Source organism: Poecilia reticulata, linkage group LG3 (genome assembly GCF_000633615.1).
Source record: "Poecilia reticulata strain Guanapo linkage group LG3, Guppy_female_1.0+MT, whole genome shotgun sequence".
Lineage (NCBI taxonomy): Eukaryota > Metazoa > Chordata > Actinopteri > Cyprinodontiformes > Poeciliidae > Poecilia > Poecilia reticulata.
Window position 1 is genome coordinate 2,974,627 of NC_024333.1, and position 18,545 is coordinate 2,993,171.

At 36.7% G+C, this 18,545-nt stretch overlaps 1 protein-coding gene across 1 annotated transcript; it reads left to right on the forward strand.

Moving 5' to 3' along the window:
• The first annotated feature begins 1,035 nt into the window (after positions 1-1,035).
• Positions 1,036-16,934, forward strand: LOC103462308 (adhesion G protein-coupled receptor G3-like). The gene is made up of 14 exons (XM_017303921.1): positions 1,036-1,163; positions 1,815-1,876; positions 2,045-2,263; positions 2,522-2,699; positions 3,909-4,068; positions 8,601-8,723; positions 8,853-8,969; positions 9,047-9,098; positions 9,869-9,963; positions 10,194-10,309; positions 12,328-12,596; positions 14,053-14,158; positions 14,668-14,996; positions 15,988-16,934. The coding sequence occupies exons 2-14, from the start codon at positions 1,825-1,827 to the stop codon at positions 16,098-16,100; spliced, it is 1,929 nt and encodes a 642-aa protein (XP_017159410.1). The 5' UTR covers positions 1,036-1,163; positions 1,815-1,824; the 3' UTR covers positions 16,101-16,934.
• Positions 16,935-18,545: the final 1,611 nt, after the last annotated feature.

Consider the following 18,545-nt stretch of genomic DNA (forward strand, 5'->3'; position numbering starts at 1 on the left):
ACAATACAGACCACAGGTGTGTAAAAATGTTTACACTTTTAAATAAAGTATTATCAGTTCTGCATCAGGTCTTTGGATTTTGGTGTGTGCTGTGCAACAAATCTGATGTACAGTTTTATACCTGCGGGAGAGGATGGGGGTTAATTACTGAACTAACTCACATTATGAGCTAAAAGCTTTCATGTGAAGCTTTCTCAATTCCTCCGTAGACAGAATCAGAGCAACACTCTGGTTCTGTCTGTTAACCACAGAGTATTTTTGCTGTCAACCAATATTTAGTTCTATCATATCACACAGAGAAAATCAGTGGAGGTCAATTTTTCAGTCATTTTTTTTTTACCATAGTTGTTCATACATTAAAAAAATGTAATAGTTTTGAGCTAAATATTAAGTTTGCAAACTAAATATTTAGTTCCCAACTAAATGTAAGTTTGAGCTAAATATTTAGTTTACAAACTATTTAGTTCTAAATTCAACGAGTAGTGTTGATCTAAACGTCTAGAGTCTAGACGTTTAGTTCCAAATTAAATATTTATTTTCCAAATTAAACATTTTATTTCCAAACAAAACATGTAATTTTCAAACTAAATAATTATTTTCCAAATGAAATATTTTGCTCTGAACCAATTAGTTACCCTGCTAAGTACGTATTCCACAATCAAGCCAAATATTTAGCTTACTTGCAGACTAAACATTTATGTTGCTAGCAAAATATTTAAAGCAGAAGATATTTATTATTAGTTAATCACACACATTATAAAAATAAAGTTTCAGTGTAAAACCTGGGGTTTTTTCATTGTTTAGGAATCTGAATCTTCTTCATGATGTTTTCAGCGATAGCCTTGTTCTACAAACTGCCGCACCTGCAGTCAGTGTGACAGAAAAACCCTTTAGATTCAAACCTGGTCATTTTCACATGATGTCATCGTGTTGGATCATGTTCCTGTTGATATTTGCACAGAGCTGCACTGAAAACGTTACTCATTCATGGAGCTGAGGTGGCACCATAAAATTATTTACATAAAACAGATGCTGCTGTGCTCAAAGGTGCACAGCAGCATCTTTGAGCTCCTTATTGGAACGTTTCATCTTGTGTCAGCCTCGTCTTCCCTTCATTCTGTAAACTTTAGAGGAAAAAGCAGTTCTGGCATCTGAAGGCTGAGGTAAGCTTTTTACTATGTTGGATTTCTATGAATGTATAAAACATCTTAAAAGCAAAAAGAGATATTTGATACTGCATTGTGTCAAATAAAACATTAAGTCATGTTGCCAGTTTCTAGCATTTTGCTCTGCAATGTTTGATTTATCATACTCAGAAATGTTTTTTTTTTATTCAATAAGATTTTCTTTTCTCTTCACTACAGCAATCAAATCTTAGAATTGTTAACCAGTGTGTATGTTTTCACTGGTATGTACTATTTATCTTTGACCTCCTGGATGTGACCCTAACTTTTTCAGATCAGGACTTTTGCGAGGCCACTTTGAAATGTTGGCTTTACTTCTAGTCCGAAAAATGATACAATAAAAGAACAACTTTCAAATGACATGTAACAGTTGTATGAAATGAAAATCCCTAATATCACGCATGCATGTAGCAACAGTGGAGAGAAAAATCCCCCTTTAACCGGAAGAAACCTCCAGCAGAAGGTTTGACCATGTGCCACAACAGACTGGAGGTTCATATGAAGAAACTATAAACACAAGCACACTCAGTTTTTTTGGTCAGGCTGTATATGTAGAGAGAGAGATCAATATAGTAAGAATTTTAAATAAATTTTACTTTTCTTGTGTATGTTTTCATTCCATACACACAGAGCAAAAACCATGATTCCAGTTCTGGTTTTGCTGCTGCTCCACCAGTCGAAGGCTGATGAAGGTACAAGTGCCAGATTATTATTATTTCTTTTCATTACTTGTTTAAGAAAAAAAGGATCTGAGAACTCAGTTTCTCCAGAAGTGCAACATCAGTAACAGGGTTAAAAAAAAGTATGTTTTTGTGCTGTTTATATACAATAAATGAGTTTGTTTTGCCTTCTGTCCTTAGTGTGTATCAGCATCTCTGAGTATAATTTAAACATCACGGTGCCTTCTGGAAACATGACTGAGAAGTGGAATAGTGAAGGTGCTGTATGTGAGAACGATGAAGACTGTTTCCTTTGGTGCGTACCCACCAATGACACGTGGTTCCATGGATCACATGGCTGCTTAAACTGTTCAGTGACAAATAGAAGTCATAACATCACTGAGTATACAATACATGGAAGTAAGTCGGAGAATCTTTCTAGGTAAATGTGTTACTTGTTTTTCAGTTTAACCCGACGTACAGAGCTGGTTCATAATGTGTACACAGCTCCTGTGCAAAAGACTCTGTTTGCACCTGCATGCTAATTTGCATCAGTCTTGGTAAATAATTGATTTATATTGAAACTTTTACCTTTCTATGCAATTTCACCAGCCCTAACTGTGTAGAATACATATCATTTTTTATAGAGTTTTCTGTTTGATCCGTCTTTCCTGTCAGACACCTCGGACACCGTCTGCTACCACACCCACTGCAGGGAAGACTCCATCCTGCTACTTAATCACAGACTGAAGGAAATAAACGATTTCCAGAAGAAAATGAAGGCACTCCAGTACATAAAGGGTTCATGTCCGAATCTCTTCAGAACCAGTTATGAAATTAAGAAGGCGTATGTAATGTAAGTGCCAGTCTTTTGCTTACTTTTCTTTTCTATCTTTTCTTTTCTATTTTTATTTTGGTAAGCAGAGTAGCCACTAAAGCATTAAGTGGCTACTGACTTTCTTGTAGTGTCCTAAATTGACTGTGTGTGTACTGAACAGTGCCTTGCAAGTGCATTTTCCCTTTTATGACATTTTACCACATGACAGCCACTAATATGAACTTATTTTATTGTGATTTTATGAAACTGAATGACACAAAGTAACACATAATTGGGAAAGAGAAAATGATTTGTGATTTTTTTTAAAATGACAGTTTAAGCCAAATTCATTCATATTTTGCTGATAGGATAGGGATGTGGAGAATACAAAAAAAAAATGTACATGATCAAAAACAGAAAGAGTGCAATAAAAAAAATCATCTGCTCTCTCATCTCACACCTGCAGCCCATTAGTGGATCAGCCCAGGTCCTTTGTTCCAGCATTCACTCTGCCAGTACTTATAACCTCTTCTCCTCACGTTTGATCGCATTACGTCCCCGTTTCTCTCTACTGGCTGTTTGTTCCTGGCTTCTGTTTTTCGTCCTGCTCTGGCTCCCCGTGCACCTTGTCATTTTTCTATATTTTCCTCGTCATTTTAATTAAAACTTCAAATCTGCTCACCGTCTCTGCCTTGCTTCATAAATCAATGCAACCTCATCATGTCAGTTCAATATTGTGCCTCTGAATAACAAAAGTGATCAGTGAAAGAAATCCAAAAGTACTCCTGTTTACCGGATCATTTTTAACAGACATCAAACGTGGAACAAGGTGATCTGGTCAGATGAGAAAAAAGCTGAATTTTTTTATGTGTGTTAAAAAACTGACACTACACATTACCCTGAACACACCATTCCCTACTGTGAAACATGGTAGTGGCAGCATCATTTCATGGGGATTTAAATCAAGCTTAATTCCAGCAGTGAAATAGCCTAGCCAAAGCCCAGACTAAATCCTAATGTAAAATCTGTGCTAACACTTTAAAAATGTTTATAAAAATTTCTGACTTTGAGCTCTAATAGAAAGCAGACTGGACATCTGTATCTATGCGCTACGCCATGTTATTCTGTCACATAAATTCCCAAAACCTACACCTGACAGAGGGGTGCATGAAAGGCACTGTATTTGTGACTTTTCAATCATTGCTTGTTTGTATAAAGCAGACATGTTTTGTTCTGTCCCTTCTATAGACTGGAGAAGCAAATAATTCATAAAATTATGAATACGTCTGAGCTTGAGGGTGGCAGCTCCAAGACCTACAACCTGAAGTACTTGTCTGTGAATGTTTTCAAAATTAATGACACAGTCCTCAACGTTTCAGAAGACATGATCCCACTGGAAGCTCCTCAGGTACAACATTTGTAAAGATGTTGAGGTATGAAAGGTGTAGTCATGGTGTAATCTGCAGAGGAAGTACATTATCATACTTCTCCATACCACCGAACACTTTGAGAAATACTGTATGCATACAGTACCTCCCAAGTATTAACAAGCCTGTTTTCTATTTGTTTTTTTTTTTGTTGTTTGTTTTACTAATTTACTCATGTTTCTATTTAATGAAAGTCATGATGAAGGTCGCCCTGGCTGAATGAAATGCTGGAGAGTTTTGCATTAGTGATTCTGACAGATTTTCCCTGAGGCCTTTCAAACGATGTGAATAGACTAGACAAATATTCCTGGTCGATTCAACCATGTTAAGTTACAAGTGTCATATAATGTCATCAAACCATATTCAGCCTTAGGGTGCATTTACACCAGCCCTGTTTAGTCCACTTTAATTGAACTCATGTTCATTTGCCTAGAAGTTTTGGTTCTCTTGGGGAGATGTGAATCGAACTCTGATGCAGACCAAGAATCAAAGTCTAAAAACTTATGTCTCAGTTCAGTTGAAGCAGGGCCGTGCAGAGACCACTAAAGGGGCAGGTGCTCAAAATAAAAGGGCACATCTAGCCGCATTCTAGGACAGAATATTAACAGCCTCTCAGCTTTCAGAGTTTAATAAACAATGATTAATTACAAAAATGTGAGATATAAAATCAAAGCTAACAAACATCTCCATATAGAGCATAACACTATGCCTATGTAAGATATTTTATTAGTAATTTATTTCCGCAGGTCTATTTTGTTATAGGAAACTATTGCAATATTCAAACCCGCAATTTAGCAAGATATGTAAATCAGAGCTGGACCACCAGACATATTTTGTCTTTACAGAATTACACTATTAAAAATATAAACAAGGGCACAATGCAACCTTTTAGTGTACTGTATTCTATAAAACAAAGAGCTGCCTGTTTGCTACATTTGCAGTGGAGATGAAGATGGTCCATTCAGGAAAGCAGAGCTGCATCAAACTTTATCATGGAACTGCAGAAAAACGAAAAAAAAAAAAAAAAGAAAAGCAAAAATTGAATTGTTAATACATGCAACAATGAGAAAAACCTACTGAGTTTTGCTTAAAAAAAACTTTTTAAAAAATTTTAATCACACATTTTTGACTCATGAAGTTAACTTTCTTTTTTGCAAAACAAACTTATTTGCGCTTGTCATGAATCTTTTCTGGTTATTATAAGTTTTTGTTTGTGACTCAAAGTTTTGCTTGTGATTCTAACAAGATGTCTTGATCAGGGCCTAAAATCACAACAAAAGATTTCTGATGTTTGCAAATAAATGTTTATGTTTGGCAAAAATAAGTTAATTAAAAAAAATATTTTAAACAAATCTTTTTTTAAAAAAAGAAATCATTACAATTCCAAAAGTTTTGATTACAATTTTATTTTACTTAACTGAGATTAGTTGTTTTTTTTTTCCATTGAATGATTGGGAAACAAATGTAATGGCTTACTCTGCGAACCAGACCCTAAACTTAAATTCTGGGTTGAGTTTTTTCCCCCTTCATTAAACCGCGACTCCATGATGAAGCAGAAACGATACGTTCAATGTTTTCCGTCATCTAACAAGTAGCAAGTCTACTCCACTATATTCACCAAAAATGTTTTTTTTAATTCACCAAAAACTGTTCTGTAATCTGGAACATTCGCTACGTTGAGCTCCACAGTTAGCCGCCTTATCTCGCTGTGCGAGAGGCAACTGCGTCATGCGTCAAGGGCAAAAGGTCAAAGGTAACAAGGTGACCGGCTTATTATATTGTACAAAAAAAAAAGCAAAGAATTTTAGCACATGTTTTTATGTGTCAGAAGAGGGCTTAGGAAATAATAATACAAAAAAAATAAATAAATAAAATAATTTGACCAAAATGGCACTTGCGGGCAAGGAGCAAAAAGGGCAGGTGCTCAAGCACCCCCAGTTGCCCCCTCTGCATGTGCCTGAGTTGAAGTGATTTCTGGTGCGGTCCAAATCCTGAATTTGAATGCCAATAGGATCAGAGGCCGCTCCAAAAGCAGGAAGTGAACTATGGCGCATGGCATTCTGGGTATATACAGCCAAAATAAATGTGTGAGTCTAGCACTGGAGGGAGAAATGACTTGTGGTCTTTTGCCAAAGACAAAAGATAAATCCTACAACTACTAAAATCTGAGGCCACTCCATTTTTGTTTACAATTTGTGAAGAAGGAAGTTGCACTCAGTGTCTTCTTTAAAGGTTTTCATATTGTTTCCTTCAGTGGTTTTTGCTCCAAGAACCACTGAAGGTTTTAGCTCCAAAAACCTTCATTTCTAACCTTCTTACCAAAAAACCGCCTGTGGGGCGAGGGTGTGGACAGGTTCATCAAAGGGCTTCATGGTTTGACACAGTGCAGTGTGAAAGTGAACCACACCATGTAAAAATGTAACAACTGTTGCACCTTTGATCCCCCAATCTAACCGTGTCTACTGGACTGTCAGGTGTGAAAACAGCCTTAGTATACAGAAGGTTCTCTGGTCGCCTGCTGGAGTTTTACAGCACAACAGATAACAAAGTAAACACAGCAAACTTACTTTATGGCCTGAAGTGTCTATGATTTGCATGTTTTCCACTGCTCTGTTACTTATCTCTGATGTCATGGTTGCTATGTTGTTGTACAATGGCACCATAGTCCTGAATTTATATCCTCAATTCTATTATCCTGCAGAAGACCACTTATGATTCAGTAAGTTAAATCCCGTGTGTTGAAGCAGGGAAATATAAAGATCCCTTCATGTGTCTGGCACCCTGGAAATAAGGTTCTGTTTGCCTCACACTTGTTGGCCTTCTGTCCGCTCAGTTGATGTTCATCTTCCCACAATGCCACAAGAAGCTTCAGTGAGATGATGAGATCATAACTATTTTTGCATGACACAGTTAAGACATACATTTTTGATTCTTTTTGATAGTTTCTGTGCTTAAAGACTTCAGACCTTCTGAGATGCAGTGACTTGAGAAGTTGGAGAAGCTCTGAGCCTTAACTTCACTTTAACATTCACAATTTTGATCAAAAGTAGTTCTTCTTAAACTAGTCTATCAACTGTGATACTTTCACCTTTTAATCATCCTAAAACCCTTCAGAGAAAATATAGATAGTCAGCCTATCAACCTAATCACTGGCAGTATTCAGAGTAGACACATATTAAGGACTTTTAGGTTTTCTGTAAAGAAACAGCCGGGACTAGGAAACAGAAAATAGTCATGTCTTTTCCCAAAAATGCCAAAGCAAATTACCAAGATAAAATCAAGGAGAAAGGGAGTGAACATTATTTTTATTTAGAAAAAAAGACCCCAGAGAGTGTGAGCAAATACAGTAAAACCTACAAACCGGATCGCATATGGATGATAAAAATACCACGGAATGAGAATGTGCAGGATGTGGTTGCTGTAGCTTAGACAGTTGTTGTTTCTATCTGGCGTTGCTACATGCATGATGCTTTCAAGTAGAGTCAGACATGTTTGACAGACAATTTCTATTTATTGCTTTCCTAGAGGCAGAAATACAAGTACATCCAACACTTCTGTACAACAATGAGGCATTCCTGGGGTGCCGGGAACGCCTCAGATTTGTGGGTTATGTAGGAATGTGAGTCCACTGCGAGAGGAATGTGTTGTTTCTTTCCCTGAGTCAAAAGTTTAAGCTGATTCTACTTCCAACAAAACAAAAGGTACATCTCATGTCAACCAGGTTTATGCCTCAGAGAAACTGTGTTCAGGATCTTTATTATTCAATATTCTTCCCATTCAAACCTGCATTTATCTCTGGTATTACAATAATTTTGAGTTCTGATGATTCTGATTTCCATTCCATGCATTTCTTCCAAATACATATTTTATACATCCAACTTGTCTTTTGGATTGAATTGAATTTATATTCAGAGATTCCACTGTACCACCAGATGTTTCCTCTACCCTTTTATTATTTCCACAACATAGAATAAGTACATTATATATAAAGTCATCTACAAGTTGTTGAGCTGAAATGATCCAAGCAACATTTATATCCAGTTGTTCTTTCATTGTATCTTGAGGTGAAATCAAGTTTAGATGATCCTCTGTGTATGTTGCCTCTACGTGCTGCGTCCTGCTAGCAACAAAGACAGATAAAGATGAGGAAGAGGAATGTGAGAAATGAAAGTTTATCTGCAGGTGGTGAAGTCAGAAGAGAAAGAGGAAGACTATGAGAGGTTGAGAAACACCGACAATCAGATGTTTTTACATCTGTTTTACAGACGCTAAACTAAGGATATGTTTATTTTGTTTTATGCTATGAGGTGAATATTATGAAATATTATGGTGTAATGGAACAGGAAGTTGTACTTTTGCTACATCCCTTTCGCTTCTGTCTGCTTGTCTACACTAAAAATAAATTTTAATGAGTTTTTTTTTAAGTCAGCTTCTTTTAGTTTATAAGAAATTTTAAATATGTGTATCTGTTTTAAAGTGACTTGACATTATTTTGTGTTTTTATTATTACCAGTTATGGCCCAACGACGGCTCATTTGTCCCTGAGGTCTGGATCCCAGTGAACGCTCTGAAAAACATGCCACCAGAGGATCGAGTTATCGGCCTGGTCAGCTACATGGACCGCAGCCAGTTCCAGGTCCAACCCATCCCGTCTGATTTTTATTGAACACTTTCTTCAAACAGTTTCCAGCGACAAATAAACGGTGTGCGCTGAGTGCCACAGTGGGCTGAGCTTCTCCTCCTTCCTGTTTTGTCTCCCTCATAGTTTAAGATGGAGGAGATCTGCTCCATGGTTCTCAGGATAGAGGAGTCAGGCAAGTCTCACCTTCAGAATCTCAAGCCACCAATCAAAATGATTTTCAAGGTTATGAAACCAGAAAGGGTAAGACGCTTGGCTCACATTCACCAAGTCAAGTAAATATGAGAGAAGGTGACTCTGCATTGTTTGTGTTTTCACAGAATGATTCCCAGTTACTGTGTCACTACTTTGACGATGTTGATGATGTCGACGGTAGGAGTCTAAAAGATTTGACCAACTTTTGACAAGCTGGTATCCAGATATATTCTAACAGCCTCAACAGCTGCTGGTTGATTAATAATAGAATAATCTTTAATAATAACCACTTAATGACGTTGGAAATCATGAGTATCTAAAAAACTTAAGCTGAACTTTCTCTAAAATAGACAGAAAACAATTAGTTTAGATCTGAGCTTCTTTATTAGACTGCAAAAATATTGAATCTTATCAAGTATTTCTGGTTTAGTTTCTAGTCAAAATACCTCAGCGTACATTAAATAAGACAGAACTAACTTACAAGTAACTTTTCAGCAAGAAATAGGAACCTGTTTTACATTAATAATTCCTTAAAAGTGGTGAAAAACTAGGGAGACAAAAACTACCATTGGCAGATTATTTCACTTATAAAATGGGAAAAATGTATTTTTATATGTAAAATAATCTATCAATGGAACTAGAAGTTTTTCATCACTCTTAAAGAATTAATAGTAGAATTAACATTTCATTCTATCTTGTTTAGATCTTTGTCAGAGCTCCAAGGTGGGACTGTAACGGTCACTTTGTGTAACGGTTGGGTCAGAGACTTTAATCCATTTATTTAAATTTATTCATGTAATAGATTTTAATGTATTGAAGCAATTTTTTAGACTACTAGAGAATGTCTTAAATTTTAAACACAAAGTTTGAAAAGTAAATTAAAATGTCTTGATTAGAAATGTGCTGTATTTTCTACCAGTAAGTAAAACACTGAATGTTGTTTCAAGGTTTTGCCTGGAAACCAGACGGATGTGAAACTGAGATCGACCAAGATCAAGTTACCTGCAAGTGCAGCCATGCCACACCCTTTGCTGTCCTTCTGGTAACAAGGAACTCTTCATTTGACAAAGTTCCCTTTGCTCATAATCAGTGGTTATTTCACAATAATTTTAATAAAACTCTAAGAAATTAGAATAAAAGAATATCTTGATTTTATTAATGAGATGAGAGAAATGATGGTGATTTGCATTTCTAATTTGTTTCCAAGAGTTTCTGTAAGATTCAGAATCCCTGCTGGTATTTTCACCATTTTTTCTTTTAACCATTTTATAGATAAGAATGCCAATAGATGAAGCCCACTGGAAATTACTGTCTTACATCAGTTACATAGGCTGTGGAATTTCTCTTTTCTTCAGCGTTTCGTCTCTCGTTGTCTATGTGTTCAACAGGTAAGCATCCACCTTTAAAACAAATCTCAGTATCTTATAAAACACTGAACATGTTTTAAACATGTTATGCATAGAACCAGGGCAGCTTACAGTTAGGAAACCAAATATGAACTTTTCTGTACAACTATGAAGTGTTAAATGTTCTGAAGCACCAGTGAAAACCTGATTAAAAATGATATACTGTATTCAACATGAAAAACAAAAACAAAAAGAGAGAGAGATTTAACAATCTGTACTATAATCTGCAAGTGAAGGGCGTTCAAAGCAGCAAGACACCCAGGTGAATTTATACCATGACAGGTCACCCTGAGGGCAGATCGAAGGATGTTTCAAGAAGTCCCCAAATGTCACCACGGCAACTACAGCGGGTTGCTTTTGATGGGAAAGTATGCGATTGTGCAATCAGAAAGACATGGTGGATGGAGTTGTGCAAAGAGATTAGCTCAACTAATGGCGGCAGCACTTTCGATAATGAGGTTATGAGCTCATTTCCTCCTGCTAGAAACACATTCTAAAGTGCTGCTAAGTGACTTTATTTTCTGGAGATAAAGAAAGTAGCTCTAATTAGACCTTGATACGTGAACATTTGTAAATAGACACTAAATGTTTATTGGTTTTCTGGTCATTCTCATCAGATTCTCACCCTTTATTTTGTTTCTCCATCTCCTCTGTTTTTGTTTTCCAGCACAGAATTACATTTAGGAGAAATCCCCTTCAGTCTATTGAATGAATGATCGTATTTTCTTTGGGGGGGGTTTTCACTTGCATTGTAACTTCACAGTGAACAGGGACATTCTTTTTTCCAGTCTGTGGAAATCATGAACCCAGAAGTGAAACCTTGGCTTTTGTCCACTGCTTGTGCCCCAGTTTCATTTCAAAGCATCTGTCCACATCCTGTTTAATTCACGTTTGCAACATCTGAACACCAGTGAAAGTCACTCTGCTTTCAACATCTGGTATCAAACAAAAGGTGATCTGGCTTTCACAGAAACTCATTCCAAATTATAGAAAACCACTTAGCAGAAAAACTATGGCGCCCAAAGAGACATTTAAATGACCGAAACTCATCTTTTTTGCTTTACTTTTTATTTATGTGGTTTTCAGTCCGACAGTCAGATGTATTGTTTTTTTTCTGATCATATTTATTGTGACATGGTAGTCAGTGGCAAAGACTTAGTTAAACCAGTGAAGGTGTTTTTACCATGAATATTTCCTCAACATCTGGTCTTGTTAATCAGACCAGTGTTTTTTCAAAGAAACTGTGATCTTGTTACAAGTTACAGGAACTTATTGATGACAGAGATAGAAGATAGAAATAGCCTTTTTGTCCCACAGACAGGAAATTCAGGAAATGATCTGCCTTCTCATCTGTGTATTTGGCTTATCATCAAATCTATTAAACTGCTTTGCTCCACAAGCTAGCGTAGCGAAATGGAAATGTTTCTGACAAGAAAAAGACCAAAAGTTCTGTAAGAACAGTGGAGATTAAACTAAATTTGACATATGACTGACAATATTTATAACATTTTCTTATAACCAAAGAAGATATTCCTTTTCTGGTAGAAAGTGTTATTATCAGGTATGATATAATGACATGAACATCAGATTGATGAATTCATAATATATTATCTACAAAACTCATTGCCAACTAAAATTAGAAGGTATGAGGCAGCACCTATACCAAGCAAATGTAATAATTATTGAACCGTGAATAAAAGTGAGAAAAAAAATCTAAAGGTTTATGTTTCTGTACATTATATTACTATTGTTTATGGATTTGCAAAGTGGCTCCATAGTCTGAAGCTAATGGTTTTTGGGGCCATGGCTCAGAAAAGTTTGGAAACTCTGGAGTAGATCACGTTACAGATGGGATTTGGATTTGTACAAGTTTGACAAACGTCAACTATACTCCAAGGACACTTTAGTAAATTCTGTGTTTTATTAAAAACCTGAAAAGTCTGTTTATAACTTGTCCAGTCACCACATACTCTTACCAGATCTTGTTTTTCATCCTTCAGGAGCAACAAAATGGACACTTCCATGTCCATCCACGTGTCTCTGAGCGGCGCCTTGCTTCTCCTTAACTCTACCTTCCTGCTGACTGAGTGGGGGCCCACAGTGGAGCCGGACTGGGTCTGTGAGTTCATAGCTGCGCTCATGCATTACTCACTGCTCTGCTGTTTCACCTGGATGGCCATCGAGGCCCTGCACCTCTACCTGCTGCTGATAAAGGTGTTCAACACCTACTACAAATACTACCTGCTCAAACTGTCTCTCGTCGGATGGGGTGAGTGTTACGACATGCTGACGGGTCTCATCGGTGTGTTACGGTTTGATGCAGGGCAGGAAAAAGCAAATGACAAAAGCTTCCAGTTTTCAGAAAGGCAAATCAAAATGTGGTTTAGTTGAAGAATATCTTCTTTTTGGCGATATTGAAAAAAAATCTGAGACAACAAAATTTTTTTTCTCCCAGTGTACGTTTGCTTGAGCATGAGCACCAAAACAATAAAGCTGAAAAAAATTATAGTTAATAAAAATATCAGCATCTCTCTCTCATTCTTGGTTTTTAATGCTCAGTGACTCTGTTGCAGCTGGGAGGCAGAGAAGCGGAAACAATCATCACAAATGTTTTACTGTTGTAGACAGAAAAAAAATGCAGCAGAGCGTAATTGTAAATGCAATTATTCACTATATGAAACGACAATATACTGTTTTGAGCATGAAAAATGATAAATAGAAAATCAACACAAACATGATAAATGATCCAGTGACCAGCCTGATCCTTCTGATTTACTTTGAACAGCAATGATTAAGTCTGTTAATCTAAAATATTTAGTTTAATGTGAAAAAGTTCTGTAAGATTTGAGGATTTTCTGGTTTTCAGAAGCTCCTCCTAATTAGTACGTCAATCAAACAACGAGTCTTAATCCAAAAACAGTTTATAGGATGAGTCCTACTTTTGTATCATACTCCAATTTGTTATATTTAATTCATTGTACTTTATTGGTGCAATGAATTAAGCCACACTGTTGTCTTTGTGTGGCTTAAATTTCCACAGCCAAATAAGGAGAAATGCACTGAAAAATGTGACAAAACCAGGAGCAAGTCTGTCTGCGCAGCGATTTGAGATATTTACAGATTCTGAATGTGGATTTTAAGTTTTCTAATACATAAAAACAAAGATAAGGCCATTTGAATGTGGGCATTCATCAATTTCTGTTGTCAACAAATACTAAATTAACCAGACATTTTTGATCTGAATGTGGCTTGTGCAATACTACCCATGTTCAGGCCGCAAAAGGCCTGGGGAGAAGTTTGGGATTAATTTTCTGTTACAGGTCCCGGGTGTCAGAACTGCTGTAACAGAGTTGAACACACAATCTGAAGAGAAAATAAACAAGGAGTCAGCAATGACGACCAGCGTTGTTGTTGACATCCAGATTGCGTTTGAGACAAACCGGAAGTTCATCCCAAAACCAACCTGAAAGCAACGTCCCCCCCAAACAAAGGTTCCGCTTCGCCATTACCGCTCCTGTCCCCTCCTCAGGAAAGCACTATAAATACAGACAGATTAACATACCGAACTGCAAATGATAAAAAAAATAAAATAAAATACTGTGGTGGCATTTTTAGGTGCACCACATTTAGAACATGCAGTGATATGATTCAAAGTTTAATGCCGAGTTCATGAGAACACTGAGTTTGTGTTAGTACAACTGAATGCCTAATTTTCTGTTTTCTAGGGATTCCTGCAATAATTGTGTCAATATCTTTGTGTGTGAAGAACGTTAAACAGTTTTATGGAGTTACAGAGTTGACCTTGTCAGACACCAATCAAACCAATAGCATGTAAGTAAAATATAACTTTACTTTTATAATACATTTTATTTATGCTTTTTCTTTATTTTTTGCTCACAAACTCAGAATATTTATGTTTTGTTGTGATTATTTGTGACTATGCAACATTCTGATAACACTTTAACTGGCTGTAGGTGAATATGGATCCTAATTTAATATATAAAGCAGTACTAAATGTCATATAATGGCTGATTTTTTGTTTTTCCATTAACCTGACACGGTAAAAACTTTGTAAGATACATTTTTAACAGATTGATGTCAGCCTGTCTGATGATAATGTTAACATTATCCCAGTGGTTTCCTTAATCTTTCTTACAACAACAAAGTAGTTTCTGGGAAGTGAATGTGTTTTTAAAAAAATCCCGAATGGCAACGTATCACTTCCACAAACTGTGAAGTGATACAATGTGAGTGCAAAATGTTCCATCTTCTTCCTTTTTCCTGTTACTTTCAAAGACCCGCTGCTGTTAACTGCCTGTTATTGTCCGTCTGTCTCACAGCTGCTGGATCACAGATGATACTTACTTCTACTCACTGAACCTCGTGTATTTCACCCTGATATTCATCTTGAACTCTGGCATTCTGATGGCAGTGGCCTCAAGCATCTGCAAGATGAAGAAAATGTTAAAGACTAACTCAAAACATCAAGCCATTGCTAGCAGAAAGTCAAAGGAAGTCCCCCAGAGGTTCAGCGTGTCCTGCCAGAGCGGCCTGACCCTGCTGGGCCTCACCTGCCTCATGGGGACCACCTGGGGTCTGGCCTTCCTGGGTTCCGGTTATGTCAACTACACAGTGCTCTACCTTTTCTGCATCCTCAACTCCCTACAAGGTAACAGTTGCATCTATCGGAGTGTTGCTGTGCTTGTTAGGAGTGGTGGTTCTTGACGTCGGCCTTTTAGGCGGTCGCCTAGGTCACCAACTGTAAGAGTGGGGGATGGTAGAGGAAAAATAAAAACAAAACCAAACCACACAATAAAAAAGTGATGTAAAACATCAACTGCTTAGTGTCTTACAAAAAGTTCATAAAATGTAAAGAGATATTTAAATGAATTTACTTTTAGCTTTACTATTCAGAGTATGTTAAGTATATTTTACAAATTCTACCTGGCAGTTTAACTCATCAGTATTAACAGGTCGGTTCTGTTGAGCGTACTAGCTGAAGTTAATGTTAATGATGTGACTTCATTCATTTTTTTAAGCAAGTTAACTGATTAATTCCTTTGCAATGAATTACATTTAAGCAACATTTTCAAGTTTTCTGCTAAATTACTGAACAAATAGACACATGAGCTCAACTACTAAGACATGTATTGTTTTTAATCTATTTAGGTTATTTAACCTTCAGACTGGTTCAAAGTTCTATTCTACCCATTTAGATTTAAAGTGTTTCAGGAACTCTTGATCAGAACTTCTTTATATATTTTAACTGTGGACGCTGACATTAGCATTAAGGACACCTGTGCTGCTGCTACATGTTTAGCATTGAGATGCTGTTTCAGGCTACAATAGCTTCGCTGATAGGCTAACTCCTTTAAGCACAGCTTGAATACAACAATCGTCTTTTCCAGCGTCCAATCAGATCGCTTAATGAAACAAAACGAATCCGCAGTGGGAAGCGATTTAGTAAATTGTTTAGGAAACTGTCACGTCATTCTGACAAGCTTTCTCACTGTTCAAAAATGAATGCTGGAATAGGATCATAGTTGTTGGGGTGAAAATCATAAACTTGTGTAGGGAAGAGAATTGGCTAAGATCGTCTCTTCTTGTTTGAGAACAGTTCAAATTCAGACTTACCAATTTTTGCTTTTCTCTTTGTGAAGGTTTCTTTATTTTTGTGTGGATCTGTCTTTTGGCCAAGAAGCAGAAGAGGAAAGAAATGGAGGAGAAAGTGTCTTCGATCACTGCGGTGCCTTCAGACACAAAAAAGGATTAGATCGCTTCTCCTACCTCTGGATGGATCCCAGTAGATCCTCTTACAGATATGAATCTGCATGTATGGGGAAAAAAAACTGCAAAAAGCCTTAAAATTAATTCCTTTTTTATCGCAACTGCATATTCTTTTTACTCAGCCTTAGAGTTAGGAAAACGTCTATAAGTTTCTATAAAAGAAATGTTAGCAATTTAATACTTAATGTTTTTCTGAGGTATACAGAGGCCCATTTCTTTCAGTCACTGCTCGTAAGTGGAGAAACACAGGAAATGCCTAAAGCAAGAACTCCCATGTCTACAAAAGGAGAAATAATTCAAAAAATGTAAAACAACTCAGAGCATGACAAACACCACACGCAGAGAGCAGGAAGGTAAGAAAAGTGAAAAAAGAAAATTAAAATCTATTATTACTGAAGTTCTTCCTGTTTTTCAGTGTGAGTTCAGCAACAAAAGGCACAATTATTTTCACTCTTTTTTTAACGTGTAAAACTGATAAGTTAATAAGCATTTATATTACATAACCTTTTTCACATTTTGCCACTTTACAACCACAAGCTCTAGCGCATTTATCTTCCTTATTTTCAAATACACACAAACACACAACTCTTGGTGTGTGTACTCAGCTTTCAAGAATGAAGACACCTTGTAAAACCACTTTTCATTGCAATTGCTTCTGCAACTCTTTTCACATATGTACCAGCTTTGTACTTTTATACCCAATGTTCTTTGCACAGAGCTGTAGTTTAGTCCGACTGGATGTATTTGTGAATGTGCATTTGAAAATGCATGCCACATTTTCAGACTTTGAGTTGTAAGACATTTTCATAAAACTTGTAATATTTTTGTTCCTCTTTACACTACTTTGTTTTGGTCTGTTCCATAAAATCTCAATAAAATGTGTGGAAGTTTGTGTATTTTCTATGCCATGATTATGTAAATGTTTTTATGGGTAATAATACTTAGACAAGGCGCAGTGCATTTATAATCCACACTCATCATATAGGAATGGAAATGTTTTCAAGTCTCTGCAAAGTGTTGAATTTAGGTTTTATCCTTCTTGGGTGAATTTCAAATTCTCTTAAAGTATATCCCAAAACGTATGTTATGCCTTTAACTTTATATTTTTTTTTCTGAAAATCAAATCAAAATGTTAAAAATATATATGATTTTTTTTTGGTTTTTTTGGGGCGGGGGCGGTTTTGCTGGGAACCTGTTGATTAGTTATGTGCTGTTAACATCCTTTCTGCCTACTTATAAAAACTCATATCTGTGTCCAATAGCCATAGTGTTGATTTAGGATGTTTTCATATCAGGTTTCTGAAAGATTTCAGCCAGTTAGGGTTAGAGGTTAAGATGAGGGTAAGGTTTAGGCTGTAGAAATGAAAAGTCCCCACAAAGAAACATGTTTGTGTGTGTGTGCGTGCGTGTGTGTGCACGTGTGCGTGCGTGTGTGCATGATCCTGTAATGTGATTATTATTAATGAAGCTCCTGTCTTGTTTTGCATTTAGTTTCCATGTTGTGCTTAAAATAAAGGAACGCTGTATCATGTGTGTCACTGACTAACAGACGTTTGCATGTCATTGTGCGCCTGTCTGGGTTTTCTCCAGATACTTCCACTTCCTCCTTCAGTCCAAAACCTATCCAGGCAGAGATGACTGATGATTGTGAAACCGCTGCATGGTTAGGTTTGAGTGTGACGGTACGTGATCATGGGTTTGTCTTGTGGCTTCCATCATAAGCAGTCTCCACAGAGACTACTTCCCACCAACTTTCATTGTGGTGTTATGTAGTCAGGGTGGTGAATCTTGCAAAGTTGCATTTTAAAATGCAACTTTTTAAAGATATGCTTCATTTTGCTACACAGATGAAGAGCTCCGCCCCCTCAAAAGGAAGGAGAATTAATCTAGAATGTCCAGCTGTCTTTTAAATCCAATAGTTTCTTTGTGGAAGCAAACGTCTGAGTTAAGGTTTTCATAATCTTGACTCAGTCTGAAATGCTGTCTTACTGTTTGTGACTGTGTGACAAAGTGGTCCAGTTTGTGTTCACCACTTGTCCCTTATTCTTTCTGATTCACTTACTTTCTATATTTGGTTATAATGATTAATTTAAACATTGCAATTTTGCTTCACTTACTATCCCGGGTTCGTTTGTGTTAGCATTATGTTGCTGTGCCCATCTATGTTTGTTTAGGTTTAAATTACTACTTCTGAACCATAGGTTGAATTTGTTTTAAGGTATATTTATGGTATTTGTTTTCCTTTGTACTCACAATCATTTGTTCTTGTAGATCTACAGCAGGACAGGAGTATGAGAGGGGCCGGCCCAGTACTTCCTGTTTAAAAGGCTGGATGATGTCAGTGATGACCTTGCTGGGTTCTACCAATTAGAGGGTTTCCTTTTGTGTATTGCTTTGTTTGTTTTTCTTTAAAGTAACTTTTGAGTTTTAT

Coding starts and splice junctions, on each gene's coding strand:
- LOC103462308 (XM_017303921.1), top strand. CDS start 1,825: ATGATTCCAGTTCTGGTTTTGCTGCTGCTCCACCAGTCGAAGGCTGAT. Junction 2,700..3,908: donor ATTAAGAAGGCGTATGTAAT/GTAAGTGCCAGT, acceptor TCCCTTCTATAG/ACTGGAGAAGCAAATAATTC. Junction 8,970..9,046: donor AGGTTATGAAACCAGAAAGG/GTAAGACGCTTG, acceptor GTGTTTTCACAG/AATGATTCCCAGTTACTGTG.